Source organism: Aspergillus alliaceus (assembly GCF_009176365.1).
Source record: "Aspergillus alliaceus strain CBS 536.65 unplaced genomic scaffold BDW43scaffold_1, whole genome shotgun sequence".
Lineage (NCBI taxonomy): Eukaryota > Fungi > Ascomycota > Eurotiomycetes > Eurotiales > Aspergillaceae > Aspergillus > Aspergillus alliaceus.
Genome location: NW_022474684.1, coordinates 453340 through 468095, shown reverse-complemented (window position 1 = coordinate 468095; position 14756 = coordinate 453340). Strand labels below are relative to the sequence as shown.

Genomic DNA, 14756 nt, shown 5'->3' with positions numbered 1-14756 from the left:
CAGTGGGCCTTATTGTACCTAGAAGTTCATTGTACCGCCTCATTTACCTCGGTAAATTTACGCATGCGTTCGAATATCTACGTACTGATGAAACCATCTCTATCAACTACTAAGTTCGAGTTTCGATTGTTGCATGGGCCTAAACATGGTGTCCTTGAAGACTTTCGAAGTAAGCAAACTCCCAAGAAAGGACGAAAGGAAGGGCTTCTCAAAACTGATCCAAAAAAAATGGCAGAAATCTCAGACTATCGACTTGAAAGATGATGTATATTGTATGTATGTAGTTAAAACACAAGGTGATTGTAACGAAGATAACTCCTATTTCGGTCACCTGACTTGGATTCGTTAAAGCGGCGATGTTTCGGTACAGCGTACAGCCCCGAGTCTAGAGCAGGCTGTCTTTACCTTCCTATTTAGGAGTGGGGAATTACCGGATGCGCAAGGTCGATCACCTGACCCTCCTGCCGTTAGCGCTGGCCGGGGCCGGCTCAGTGACCCAACTATTAGGCTACTAAGAGTGTCCACTCCACTGCCCCCCCTCCTCTCTGGGCGATAAGCCCAGATTCACACGTCATCGCTAACTTGCAGTTGCAATGAAGCTTTCATGGATCATGGGTTTTCTCTCTAATACATCAACGTGAAGGGAAGAATTTAGCAATTTCCACAAATATAAAATTTTTTAAAACCTCTGACATAGGGTTTGTTTCTATTATAGGAAATGGTGTAGAAAATATGGAAGATTTCCGTTCGACATGCCGACTGGTGGCGTCAGTGGCGGGTGCGGACGGAGTGGTCGTCCTAGTCCGTTGTTCTTCTCTTAAACTGACAGAAGACTCTTCCCCCAAGGTACGGATGACACAATTCCTTCGGTTTTCGATGGAATTTAGCCACCATTTTAGTGAAAACTCTGAAATCAGTATTCCCCCGAGTACTACTAGTATCACCGTACCATAATTACGCTGCCCATAGACAACAAGTAGGAGCCGAGAGACGGTCGACTGAGTCATCGCTCGGAACATTTCTAGTAGTTTCCCCCCCCAGTTCAACTGGGGAATCGCCGGGCGGAGGAACAAAGGATCGCCCTCTGACTGGACGGAAGAGGAGAGGAATGTGCCAGGATATGCCAGAATCCTAAGGTTCGACCTGCGCTTATCCATTTAAGAGTGGATTGACCGCCATCGTCCATCCTTACATCACGTTATCGACCTATCACTGACCGACCCTGACTGACTAAGGCGCTTCGCCTCCCCTCATCTCTCCTGACCACCTACTTAAACTGTTCTCCCTCCTTCTCCCCTTCTCCCTCCTTCATCCTTCTATCATCCTACCAGCCACTGAGACTGTTGTCCACCTATCTTCCTCTCTTCCACGTCTCCTAAAATACTATTTGATATCTCCTTCCTTCTTGATTACACTACAATACTTTCGTACACGTCACGATGCAGATCTTCGTCAAGACTCGTGAGTATACCTAACACTTATCTGCAGCCCAGCGCCACTTGGCATTTTCTGACATTCTTTTCTCATTCTAGTTACCGGCAAGACCATCACCTTGGAGGTCGAGTCGAGCGACACCATCGACAACGTCAAGAGCAAGATCCAGGATAAGGAAGGCATTCCTCCTGACCAGCAGCGCTTGATCTTCGCTGGCAAGCAGCTCGAGGATGGCCGCACCCTTTCCGACTACAATATCCAAAAGGAATCCACTCTTCACCTCGTGCTTCGTCTCCGTGGTGGAATGCAGATTTGTAAGTTCTCTGTCGCCACCGCCACCTTGCCCAGATCGTCTGTATCGAGAATATTGGCTAATTAACTAATTCTCTTATAGTCGTGAAGACCCTTACCGGAAAGACCATCACCCTTGAGGTTGAGTCTAGTGACACCATTGATAACGTTAAGAGCAAGATTCAGGACAAGGAGGGCATTCCTCCTGACCAGCAGCGTTTGATCTTCGCTGGTAAGCAGCTTGAAGATGGCCGTACCCTGTCCGACTACAATATTCAGAAAGAGTCCACTCTGCACCTGGTTCTGCGCTTGCGTGGTGGTATGCAAATCTTCGTCAAGACCCTCACTGGAAAGACAATCACGCTGGAGGTGGAATCATCCGATACAATCGATAATGTGAAGTCAAAAATTCAGGACAAGGAAGGAATTCCCCCTGACCAGCAGCGTCTCATTTTCGCTGGCAAACAACTTGAAGATGGTCGCACCCTGTCTGATTACAACATTCAGAAAGAGTCCACACTTCACTTGGTCCTTCGTCTCCGTGGTGGTATGCAGATCTTCGTTAAGACGCTCACCGGCAAGACTATCACATTGGAGGTTGAGAGCTCAGACACAATCGACAACGTGAAATCAAAGATTCAAGACAAGGAGGGCATTCCCCCAGACCAGCAACGTCTCATCTTCGCCGGTAAGCAGTTGGAAGATGGACGCACGCTCTCCGACTATAACATCCAGAAGGAGAGCACTTTACATCTGGTCTTGCGTCTCCGTGGTGGAAACTGATTTCTTGTTTGATTTCTGCTAGCGCACGGCTCAACTGGGTTGGGTTGCCTCGCATGGCGTTTGGTCGGTTTTAGGTCTTGATGAAATATGGTTTAAGAGCACACTGCTTTCCGTATCACCACTCGAGTTGTGGTGCATTACATAGTTTCAGTCCTTATTATTTACAATCTTTTACTAGAAATGAACAGTGACCGATTCGTTCGGTAGCTTTCTCGATGCTCTAGCCGTGTACTTGGATGATTGTAGACAGCGTAGTTTCTTCAAGGTTTTTGTTTGTCGGCAGGCCTTGTTTGGTTTTCTATGCTACATGCGATTAGAACAATGATAGTTGTATGAAAATGCGATAAAATATCGGTATAAGTCCCATAAAGTTGTCGACTTTATCCAAGCCGTTATCGCTCCGCAGCTTCATTGCCGCAGCCCCTCTCACACGTGACAGCGGCCGCCCGAAAAGGCGGGACTCACCCAAGCTATGTAGTAATTGAACAGTCTAGACGTTATATAGCGAGATCTTGAAAGTTGGCTGTCGCAGTAACTCGCAGAGTTCAGAAATGTGAGCATCTATCGGGATGCCCTCATACTTCTATCACCTCGCGATCGAATTATTTGCACGCCCTCCATCTGACCCCAGAGGCACCTCTCATAGTGCGGACGATCAACCTCCAACGTCGCTATCATTTGACTCCATATGTGAAGCTTTACAGCCCTTTCAAAAGCGATCGCGACGCTCAGCTCGCCATCATTCGAACGGAAAATCCACAAGCTCTTCAAGATTTCTTCCTAGTGACGCTTGCAGCTCAAATCCAGCCACTCCCACTGCACTTCACCCTCACCTCTATACGAGATCGCCGACCAGCGCCCCCGATTTCGAAAAGGACCTAAGATTAGACAAGCTTTCAGTCGAGTGCATTGATATGATACCTTCAGATCAGGAGACAATATCCCTGAAGCGGGCTGATAGACGGATTGATCACAGGGACAATCTTGTTGCAACGGGTATCGGTACTGATATTCTGGGTGGCCTACGTACAAAGGGTAGATATATACCGCTCGATCAACAGACGTCTGAGAGCTCCTGGGGAATTGTGCATCTATACCGAGATACGCAGGAGACGCCATATCTAACTGAGGAGGACTATCCCTTATACCTGAAAGGTTCCGCTGCTGCAAGACAACCATACGATGAACTGGGTGGGGGTAGCAAACCGCGGCAGAATGCATATGGTGAAGAACAGTCTTCCTCCTTGCATCCCGATGACGAATGCACGACCCTATGTATACTTGCCGTTCCGTCCTATATGTCACCATCGGACTTTCTAGGGTTTGTCGGGGAGGCGAGTATGGATAACGTTAGCCATTTTCGGATGATCCGGACTGCCAGAGCGAATCGGTATATGGTCTTGATGAAATTTCGCAGTGGGAAGAAGGCCAAAGAGTGGCAAAAGGAATGGAATGGGAAGGTCTTCAACAGCATGGAAGTGAGTGTCTACTTTCCCACTCCAATATTCTTGTTGAATTAATATACCGGGTGCTAATACCTTGTGGTTTCATTGAAAAGCCTGAAACATGCCATGTCGTGTTCGTGAAAACAGTAGAAATCCAAGCCGTAGATTCCCAAACGCAGCATGGGGGTACCGCCAATCATCAAAGCTCTCTCTTATCGCATTCCGCGACCAGTCCCCAGCGTGCAACCATATCCTCTACAGGACAGTCCGGCTCCATATCTTCGGCTACACTATCAACAAGACCTCTTGCGCCTCCCACACCGGCCCTCATCGAGCTACCAACATGCCCCGTTTGTCTAGAACGCATGGACGAGACCACTGGCCTGCTGACTATCATTTGTCAACATGTTTTCCATTGCACCTGCCTACAGAAGTGGAAAGGTAGTGGGTGTCCCGTCTGTCGCTACACGCAAGACGAGTTTCGCAGAAGCAGTCAGTGTGCGCTCTACGAAGACGAACAGGCCGAGTGCAGCGTGTGCCATTCCGATATCAACCTCTGGATATGCCTAATTTGCGGGAGTGTCGGTTGTGGTCGTTACGATGGCGCGCATGCCTTTGACCATTACAAAGAAACCTCCCACGCGTTTTCCATGGACCTAGGTACGCAGCGTGTCTGGGATTATGTGGGCGACGCATATGTTCATCGTATCATACAAAGCAAAACCGACGGCAAACTTGTGGAGCTCCCTGCTGCAGACAACAGTGCACTTGACCCTCCAGACTGGACTGATGCAGTGCCTCGGGAAAAGCTAGAGAACATGAGCGTAGAGTATACTCATCTTCTCACAAGCCAGCTTGAGAGCCAGCGAGCCTATTTTGAAGAGATTGTCGAGCGCGCCGTTGACAAGGCTTCGCAGGCCAGCGCGGCAGCAGCCTCGGCGCAAGAAGCAGCCGACAAAGCCACCGCAAGCTTACTCTCATTACACGCGCAACACGATAAGCTGAGCAATGAGACTCTGTCTACCCTCGAAAGGGACAAGACCCGTGCCGAGAAACGTGCAGAGAAATTCGAAGCCATGGCTCGCAAAATGGAAAAGGAGTGGCGAGAGGAGAAAACAATGAACGAAAGTTTGATGCAGCGCATTGAACACCTGACCTCGGAAGTTGAAAGTCTTAAAGCGACGAATGCAGACTTGACCGAGCAAAACAGGGACCTTACGTTTTTCATCAGCGGCTCTGAACGACTTAAGAATGAAGGCGAGGATATCGTTCAGGGTACTATCAGTGTTCCCGAACCCCAGACCAGCAAGAAGAAATGTAAAGGGAAGGGACGAAGATAATCGATAGAAGCGGATTATATTGGCTCATCGCATACCCGAGCAGCATTGGGTGTTGGTCGGAATCCATCAGCTCTACGTCGTAATCCAGAGTCCGTCGAGCACTCTATTCGGCATGTTAGATAACAAGCTCCTTTCACCGTTCAAACCACTCCCAGCTTGAAGCATGCAGATCCAATCTGGGCATAGGCAGTCGTGTGTGCATGCACAAGGTATGTACGAGAACACTTGTGGATGTTGAGCATACCTCAACATCCCACTCGAAGTTTGGTCGTTCTATCTCAGCTTTTGATTGCTGCTTAGACGGATGCCACACGAATCAGTTTTACCCTACCTCTTCTTGTTAACGAACGATCACGAATTATTTATAATGCTGTCAAACTCATATTGCTCGTTCATTTGCTTAGCCTTAGTCTATGTGTAATCTACAGCATTATATATACACGCTATGATACTGTTTTACAATTCTCATCGTACACCTCTCTGCCAAACCACAACCCTCAATTTAGCGACAAAGGGCCCAGGCCCAACCCAACACACAACTTCAAACCCCCTTCCTAATAGCCCAGAAATAGTTCCCCCACTCCTCCGACCCGGGAACCAACTTCCACCCAATACCAGGGAAATACATCACCCCAGAACATTTCCACCTCATCCCCTGTAACGCATCACTACCACCACGCACCGCGACCCCATCCTGACTCCGCATCAACCCCTCCTGAGCCCACCCATAAAGCTCATCCGGATTAACAAACTTGCTCCACTCGTGTGTCCCCTTCGGAACAACCCCAATCGGCCACGGCGCCTCGGCAATAACCTGGTTCACGAGGAACGACGGAAAAGTCCGCGCAATAGTCGACCCAACCAGCCACCCACCCGGCCGCAGAACCCGAAGACAGTTCGTCAGGAACGCGAGCGGCGAGGAGCCGGCGTTGGAGTCGACGTGCTCGAGCACCTCGAACAGCGTGACTACGTCGAACTTTTGCTTCCCGGGTGTTTCGTGCATGGTTGCGAGTAGGTCTTCCAGCGTGCAGTTCTTGTAGGTGAATTTGCCGGAGCGGAGGTGCGCCTCGACTTTTGGATCCGTGCGCGCGTGGCCGCGGGCAACTTTGATGAGGGCTGAGGTTGGGTCGATGGCAGTTATTGAGGCTGCTTGGGTGATGGTTTGGGAGGGGCTGTTGGCGTCCGTGGGGATCGTGCGTGCGAGCGATTCGGCGAAGATGCCGCCGCCGCAGCCGACGTCTAGGTAGCGGAGGTTGTTGGCTGGGGGTGGGGTGGGGTTTTCGGTGTTGGTGAGGGGGGGTGGGGGGCTGTCAGAGAGACAGGATGCGATGAAGTCATGGCGGAGGGGGTTCATGAGATGGAGGACCCGGAAGGGGCCCATGGGATCCCACCAACTGCTGGCGAGGGAGGAGAAGTGAGATAGTTCATCTGCAGAGACGGAGGTGGAATGTGCTCGCTGGGGGGCGTTGAGGTGGAGGAGGAGAGAGGTGACCTTGCGGAGAGTCGGACGGATGGTCAACATTGTGAATTATGTTGGTTGTTGTCCAAGAGAGAATTTGTCGCGAGGGTGTCAAGTAATGATCAACGGTGCATGGATTTCTTAAGAATGAGGATGTGAGAGCTGGTAGTCGGTTAGTGGCTGCATCGGGCTAGGAATTGATCTTAATACGGTGCATACTTTTATTTTCTTACCAGGAGCATCACCAATTGGTTGACCTTATTATGCTCTCCATCTTCTTGATAGTCAAGCCGAGGATTGAAGATTGAAGCTTTGAGTTGCTATCGCGGGTTGTTTGGCTTTGAACTCCGAACAAACACGCCAAGAACTTATGTCATCCCTGCTGGCTTTGTTTACTTGCATCTACATCTACATTTATGTACATCAACTGAGCTTCATGTACTGTCCAGTACTGACATCTACTCCTTATTCCAAAGGACACGATAATCCACAAAACACATCCATAAATATCACTAGCTTCATACATCCAAATCCTCGCGACGAGCTTCCCCTTCAATACGTAACATAATACGAGTACCAACTTACACCGACTCCTTCGCCCATTAAGCACCTAAACCCCTACCAGAAATGGGGCTATCTCGAACGGAAACCTGCCGCAGTTCATTCCTAACTAAGGAAGAGGTGGTCGCACCCGTATCGAGCTAACCATCTGACGGACTGACCGGATTGTCCATCCATCGCATCCATCTAATCCACCAGGTGGGCCCTATGGTGTCCACTCGATAGTTCTACGGCCCTTCCAGAAACATTCCGTCTCTGGTCATATGCTCCCCATCGCTCGAGTCAATTTGTCGGTCTGGACAGCTCTGGTCTGGCCTGTCTGTCTCATAGAGACATAACCTGCATCTCCGACGAAGATCAATGTTGATCAGTTGAGGTTGGTAAGCTGTTGGGGGGGGTTTCTCTTTGCCTGGATGGTACTCACGTGTAGGAGGTACTCCGTACTGTGTGTGGATGGCTCTGGGCTTGGGTATTGTTGTACGTACTGCTGATTGTGCTAATATGTTTTGGTCAGGACTACTACTACTAGGGCACTTAGTCTTCTATGAAGGGTAGTTTTTTTAGGGTAACTAGGAACGTTCATTGGTTTATACTATATAAGGGATGGCGTTACAGCCTTAAAGTCTATTATTATTATTTTTTTTGAATTCCCCTCTCGGTATGTCGTGGAATTTTCCTATATGTTTCTTTGAAAAGCGTTTGGAAATATCTCGTGAGTATTTGGGTTTTTGTGTGCCGGTTCATCTCCTATGTCCTGTAGATTTGTATCACACACGGAAAGATACATATCGTGCCTGAGGCCTCGTTATCACCACCGCTGTTGCCGAAATATGGGTGAGGCTACTGATTTGTCGGGTGACGTGCAGGCCAAATATATCATGCACCTTCCCTTTCGGTTCTAGAAGGAAGGATCGAAGGGGACTGGTATCAAATGTATCACGTGGTAATGGACCTTTTTAGGTATTGTCCAAACATTGGAACGGAGCATATACCGAAGAGCGAACTTTCCGCGGTGACCGAACTACGAGAGATGATCGCCCTGTGTAATCTTGACATTGTTGACCCGTAGACTAGGTGCTCATCCCAGCCACCGCGGATGAGAAAATCCCTCCTATTCTTGCTCAGGAAAAAAGCACTAGAGGCATATGTGAAACCGGCCAAACAGCCCGCTGGTAATGAGCAAAATACTAGCGGTCCAATGACAGCTCTAGGATATTACTGCGATCCAATAAACTCCGTACCCAGAAAAAACTATGGACGAGCGTCATGCGTCCATCCGTCCCTCTCCTCCAGCCACAGCTCCGGGACCCGACCCCAAGCGCCCCTGACTTTGGCGTCGCCCTATATATTCGACCAATAAATTTGGAATAGAGAAAGGGGGAAAAGGAGACGTGGGTCCAGTTGAATCATTGATTCACAACCAACACGGACTTCTGCAGACAACTTATGATATTATGATGACCTAATGTCAATCATTGACGTCGATGGTTAGAGAAGCAATCGAGATTCGCGAGACGTAAATTCGCTTCAATAGAGAAGGGGGAAAGTTAAAACTCCCCCAAAATTTCTTTTGGACTCGTTTATCTGAAGCAATGAGTTGACTAATGTTTCTGGTGGGTTTCGTGTCTAGAAAAAGGCCACAAAGGATCCTTGATTCCATGGTGAGAGAGGGGATGCGCTCCATAGGTGGGCAAATGACTGTGACACGCCCCAGGCACCAGGGGACCTGACCACACATCACGTCTCAGACCAAGCGTCCGAGTGGATTATGGCGTTACGCAGCCGCAACGGCACATGGATGGATGCTTTAGAAGGCTTCCATAGTCGTTCCAAATTTTTCTAGAAGGTCTCCGGAATACCGGACTCGCTTGGCGGGCGAACGAACAGCTGTAACTCGCAGGCAGGATTCCGTTAGTGGGTGGCTGTGGAGCCCTCTCTGCAAGAAAAGGAGAAGTAGCCGTAAGATGATGAGTCCCAAAAATCCTGAGAGCGTGGGAACACCGTCGCAGCCTCCTCCGTCAGGTCCGTACACTAGCAGCACTAAACTGACTAGCTGCAGTACGACTAAGGCGAGATGGGGCTAGGCGGTACTGCGTTACCCGCACCAGAATGTCCCCACGGTGCATTACCGCTTGCTTCTCTCCCCCTTCGTAATTAATCCTTCCCCTCCTACCTCTGTTCCTATATGCGAGTCCTTCCCGCTGGAGGTGATGTGATAGCATGCAGTCAGATGTGACATGCAGCTTTTTTGGGCCATGTCTAAGGACCGAGGCAATATTGTCCCTGCAGATGTACCATGTACGTGCGCGCGTACATCCGTACATGTGGTTATGTACCCGTACTCAAGATGTGTTACGGAATTTCTGTACTCCATATCCGTGCCTAGTGCGAGTTGAGGTTCTCTTACCATAGCCAAGGATCACATCTGATTCCCCATTATTCGAACCTTTCTAGAAGGAAATTAACTTTCTCATCGGTTGTTCTAATCTCAGGCCATGTTCGACACCCTTCAAAAGGGGGTCTCATCGTTTGGGGTTAGTTATGTTGTCTAATAGTCCTATCATGTAGGATGATCGAAGTTAGTGAGTACCTCCTGCCCTGAAATTTCGTCAAGGAGGGGAGGAAGAGAGGGAGGAGGGACGCTTATCGACCGATGTAGGGTCGCCCTGTCTTTTTGTATTAGTTCTTATGTATTATTTATTTATTTATTTTTTGTTTTTGTTTTTTTCTCCTCAATCACTCTCTCCCCCACAGCATAGTTCTCTGGTCCGACTGTTTTGGAAGGATTTTCCAACGGTATTTCCCTGGAAGTTCATAGTACAGGGCAAACCCACGCTGTGGGAGAATATGCATTGACGATCCTTGACGGTCATGAAAATATGATGGGTGTGAAATATGCAGACAGTTGCAGGTTATGGTCGCACGATAGTGAAAAGGTGCACACTGTAGTCCCAGAGTAGACAGTTCGGCTAACATTTGGCTTCGTTTGTTTCTTTTTCTCTTTTCTCTTTGGAATCGAACGATTTAGACCCCTTGAAAGAGTTCTGGGGTAGGGGTAAGTAAGCTTCTAAAGGGGGCACGCGCTCACCATATCGGTTCCTGGCTATGGCTTCAAGTCTACCTGTGATTGGTCTCTAACCCTCTTCGCGTTATGCGGTATCAGAATCATGACGGCTACGATGCTTTAGGATCTTCGGCCGAACCAAACAATTAGGCGGTGTTCTTCAGCAGGCATAAACCGTACACGCGCTCTGGATCAGAAATAGAATAAATTACTTCTTCAGATCGGCACCAAGCCGTATCCACACCCAAGAGCGATTCTCGCACGGCCAAAGAGACGGGGAAAGCCACGCTGTGGAGCCGGAAGCGCTGAAGCCTGAAGGTGACCTTCGAGCTTTCGTTCGGTCGGGTTCGACTGGAGCCACTTGGGGGCTTTTAGTGGAAACGTGCGAAGCTGTAGTAGTCTCCTTCCACTAAGTCTTGTACTAGTAGTCAGTAATACGTCTAAGATGATAATAATAATAATAATAATAACAACAACAACAACAACCACGACAACGACAATCATAGTGACAAAATAACAAACGAATAATAATGGTGATACAGATTCATATCAATAATAATGCCGGTTAATTATATATTAGAAGTCAGCTTACCCGAATTCATAATAAAAAGAGGCAGAAGTTGTACTGGGGAGTGGGATATGAGAGAAGAGAAAGAGAGAAAGCATCGGTGTTTTGGAGCTGTTATGGTCAATACCAATAATACCTCTCTTACTTCATCTTCCCGTCAAAACAAACTGTTTCTCCAAAACCTCCGAACAACTTTTTTAATTTTTAAATTTTATTATTTTTTTTATCCCTCAATATCATCATCCTTTTTTTATTTTATTTTTCAAAATCCTTATTTATTTTATTATATTTTATTTCTCTTACTCTTTCTCGCCCATCCTTTTTTGATATTTTTAATTTGTCCCTTTTTTTCTATATTTCTTTTCTTACGACTGGATAAGGGGTATAAACCAACTGTCCGTTCTCTTTAATTTCCATTCCCCCTTCTGTTCAAATAAAGTCCGTGAGGCGTTATCCAACCATCTACTCTGTTTTCCACCCCCTCCGCCATTGGAAGCCCAATCGAGCCGCTAAACTCCAACCCCGATTTTTCTACTTGACTCGAGTTCAACCTTGTTCACTCCTATCTGTCTCGTGAAGTATCTTCGAACGAGCGCATAAACCCTTGGACCTTATATCTCTGTAAGTATTTCTGTCGTTTTATTGGGGTTCGGCTTGTCCTCAACATCCCCGCTGGTTGGTCCCGATGACGCAGCTGAAGGGAAATGCTGCCCTATATCCTCTTCCGCTTTCTCGTCCCTATTGAAACCATATAATCGCTTCCCGACCCCAAGGTTGCCTGAGATAGATCCCACCTGTGGCTTTGTCGCTGAGTGAGCAAGTTCTCTATCGGATCTACTCAGAGGAGAGCTTGCGGCTCTACAGCCAGGAACAGGAACCTGCCACGGAACGATCGCCCAGTCCAAGCGAACTTTGCTGATATGGTTGTCCCTCGCACATAGGATTCGTCGAATTACTTTCATTCCCTATTTCGAGAATCCACCGCTCTTTGCGCTGTTGCGAAACGCATCCTGCTCTTCCAGAGTACGAAGCTCCAGTGGCTGTATTCGTCAGAATCAACCCTTATCGGCGACTTCTTTGAAGACATCCAACCATCCCTCTTTATACTCTTTATACCATTCGAGGTCGCGTGGAGGTGCCGACTAATCGGTGTGGCCTTTCAATCATCGAAAGTCCAAAGTTCTGGTCGAGATTGCGCTCAAGAGTAGCCCCCGCTATATCTCAAAAAAAATCTCATCGTGCTGCGGCTATCCGACGAAGCTTGCATCTGTGCCTTGGTCCGCTTGGGGTTTTCGGAATCAATCTGTGGAGACTGTGGTGAGCATCAAGCTCTAGAAAGAAACACACGAACTTCGGGAATTTGGTCCTCTGGCAGGAGTGAAACTGTTGTTCGGTTGTTTAATTTTCGGAATCGAAACCCATCTAAGAGCCCGAAGTCGCCCCCTGTCTTCGTTGCTCACATTCTTGATTGTGAAACTCTAAACCCCTCGATTACTTGACTGCTGAGGCAGAAATTTCTGCAGACCAAACGAGGTGAGCCCATGGTTTTTTGCTATTATTTTCTGATTAGTATTCGGAGAGGGTTCCGTGCAACCTCTTTTGTTTTTTTTCCACTATCGACATAATGAATCTGACTTTGGTTGATTCTTGCATAGTCCTGCACCACCTTCGTCTACTATAAAATTTCACCTTGCGTGCCACGAGGCCAGCAGCTGTCACTTGTTGATCTCGCAATTCGGTGGGATTTGGTTGTCTTGGAATTGGAAGGTACGCCGTGGAGATAATCCTACGGCTACTTGATAGAGGATTTTTGCAGGATAACCTTGATTTGTCCTTGACTACCGTTCCTCAGCTCCCCGCTGGGTCGGGTCATGGACATCACAACTATTTTGAACAGAAAAGGTTCTGCAGCCATGGTCGCCGCAGATTTTGATCAACAACAATTCATACAAAATCATCATCTTGATACCTCGTCGCCAAAGATGAAGCCGGAACCTGGTGTTTCAGAGGCCGCTGATCAGCCAGTCCTCTCGTATCCTCCCCATGCGCCGCTCGGTCAAGTGCAAGTGCCGAATATGCATCCGGATATGCGATACCAACCGCAGCCGCATCCGAACCCGGGGCTACCACTTCTGCAAAACCCCTATGTACCGGGGGGATATACAAGCGCCCCCCAGATGCCGAATGGTGGCGCCCCTCAGGGTAGGACAGACCCTCCGCCCAAGACATTCCACTGCGGCACTTGTAGCAAGGGATTCGCTCGACGCAGCGATCTTGCGAGACATGGTAGGCTTCTAGCAAAGTGATTCTTTTGTCCAATTAGCTGACAATGTGTAGAACGAATACACTCTGGTATTAGACCCCACGCTTGCGATTGGCCAGGGTGTGGTAAGCAATTCATTCAGCGCTCTGCCTTGACCGTCCATTCTCGTGTCCATACGGGTGAGAAACCGCACATGTGCGAAAGGTGTGGAAAGGTATGTATTGCTGCTTCGCTTTTGGCAAGAACTAGTCACTAACATCTGATATCATGGATATAGCCTTTTAGCGATTCGTCCTCGTTAGCCAGACACCGCCGGATACATTCTGGAAAACGCCCTTATAAATGCCCATACGCCAATTGCCAGAAGACCTTCACACGTCGCACTACTTTGACCCGCCATCAAAATCATCATACGGGCACTATCGAGGAGGCGGCCGCAGAAACGGAAGCCAACCTGAGGCAAAATAAAGAAAGAGCAAGAGTCCCTGGAGACGGAATGTTCTCTGATCATGGTTCTGTCCATTCAACCCCTTCTCCGGCCCACCACCCCGCTATCTCACCAGCTGGTGATCTTCCTCCCCTAAACATGCCTCGTACATCTGGCGAATACTACAGCATGGGAAACGGTTCTATCCCTCCTCACGTCCGCGGAGATTTTCCCCAAGCTAGTCCTCGGGCTTCTCCAACGGCAACTTCTCCATCTCTGTCAAGTTTCGGTAGTGCTCCGCACCCCCGGCCCTCTATGACCTCCCACCCGTCAGGTTACGCCCCCCCTCAACCGCTTGAGCCACCCGCGAACAACGACCATCGGCCCAATAGTGTTAGCGGAAGCCCCCATATGACAAGTTTGGGTTGGGCTTCGCCGTCACACGGTAGCATCCCATCGCCGGGTTCCGCAAGCGATTTCGGTTATTCTGATCCTAACGGCCCAGCGTACCCGAACTCGATGCCTCCTCACATGTACTTTCCCAACTCTACCATCCGACGCCCTACTAGCACCGAACCTGAGAACTACGAGATGAAGCCAAAACTTGGCGAAAGCGCATGGTCTACACCGGTCTAAGGTCTCAATGAACAGCAGGACCTCTGATTTGGGACAAGCAGATTTGGTTCTAAACCATATACCCACGCAATGTCTAGGCTCCGGTGAAGAGTTTGGTATTTGCATATCTTTTCCCTTTGTTTCGAAATTATTTCATTTGTTTTCCGTTGCAACCTGCATACCAGCATTTTTTCGTTATTTGATTTTAATTTCCTTTATCATATATCGTTGTGGATATCCGAGATGTTATTGTCTTAGCATTCCGTTTGAGGGTGTAAGCGCGCTGGAAGGAGTCCGGGCTTAGCTGATTTGATTCCCGTGTTTTGATTGTGCTCTCTATTTGTTCTTCTAATGTGCGATATGACTCGAACGAACACAAAATAAATAAATAGAGAGGTGGGAATGGTTCATGGCTAGGTGGACGGGGTTTTGGGAACTGGGTTTCTGGTCTGGTTTGATTTGGTCGCGGTTTTTCGGTATCATATACCACATTTTTATCATATATT

The 14756-nt window shown here is 48.4% G+C and overlaps 7 protein-coding genes across 7 annotated transcripts; 4 read left to right on the top strand and 3 right to left on the bottom strand.

Annotated features, from left to right (window-relative positions):
* Positions 1 to 448: 448 nt before the first annotated feature.
* Positions 449 to 1530, bottom strand: BDW43DRAFT_4442 (uncharacterized protein). The gene is made up of 2 exons (XM_032050070.1): positions 1528 to 1530; positions 449 to 1461 (listed from the first exon to the last, which is right to left on the bottom strand). Exon 2 carries the CDS (start codon positions 1155 to 1157, stop codon positions 633 to 635), a length of 525 nt encoding a protein of 174 aa, XP_031906272.1. The 5' UTR covers positions 1158 to 1461; positions 1528 to 1530; the 3' UTR covers positions 449 to 632.
* Positions 1440 to 2508, top strand: BDW43DRAFT_295882 (ubiquitin family protein; the record flags this gene model as incomplete). Its single annotated transcript, XM_032044124.1, has 3 exons — positions 1440 to 1461; positions 1533 to 1748; positions 1829 to 2508. 3 exons carry the CDS (start codon positions 1440 to 1442, stop codon positions 2506 to 2508), a joined length of 918 nt encoding a protein of 305 aa, XP_031906271.1.
* Positions 2509 to 3422: 914 nt separating this feature from the next.
* Positions 3423 to 5293, top strand: BDW43DRAFT_295881 (putative RING and UBP finger domain protein; the record flags this gene model as incomplete). The annotated part of the gene is made up of 2 exons (XM_032044123.1): positions 3423 to 3986; positions 4067 to 5293. 2 exons carry the CDS (start codon positions 3423 to 3425, stop codon positions 5291 to 5293), a joined length of 1791 nt encoding a protein of 596 aa, XP_031906270.1.
* Positions 5294 to 5834: 541 nt separating this feature from the next.
* BDW43DRAFT_305216 (3-demethylubiquinone-9 3-methyltransferase) lies at positions 5835 to 6815 on the bottom strand (the record flags this gene model as incomplete). The annotated part of the gene is made up of 1 exon (XM_032045756.1): positions 5835 to 6815. The coding sequence occupies one exon, from the start codon at positions 6813 to 6815 to the stop codon at positions 5835 to 5837; it is 981 nt and encodes a 326-aa protein (XP_031906269.1).
* Positions 6588 to 7989, top strand: BDW43DRAFT_258035 (uncharacterized protein; the record flags this gene model as incomplete). The annotated part of the gene is made up of 2 exons (XM_032039942.1): positions 6588 to 6914; positions 6972 to 7989. A coding segment is annotated over exon 2 (193 nt), but the record flags the coding sequence as incomplete, so codon positions are not given.
* Positions 7990 to 10441: 2452 nt separating this feature from the next.
* On the bottom strand, positions 10442 to 10975 carry BDW43DRAFT_4107 (uncharacterized protein). The gene has a single exon (XM_032050019.1). The coding sequence runs from the start codon at positions 10879 to 10881 to the stop codon at positions 10594 to 10596; it is 288 nt and encodes a 95-aa protein (XP_031906267.1). The 5' UTR covers positions 10882 to 10975; the 3' UTR covers positions 10442 to 10593.
* Positions 10976 to 12185: 1210 nt separating this feature from the next.
* Positions 12186 to 14465, top strand: BDW43DRAFT_4089 (putative C2H2 finger domain protein). The gene is made up of 4 exons (XM_032050017.1): positions 12186 to 12478; positions 12601 to 13231; positions 13283 to 13422; positions 13486 to 14465. The coding sequence occupies exons 2-4, from the start codon at positions 12817 to 12819 to the stop codon at positions 14269 to 14271; spliced, it is 1341 nt and encodes a 446-aa protein (XP_031906266.1). The 5' UTR covers positions 12186 to 12478; positions 12601 to 12816; the 3' UTR covers positions 14272 to 14465.
* The last annotated feature ends 291 nt before the right edge of the window (positions 14466 to 14756 follow it).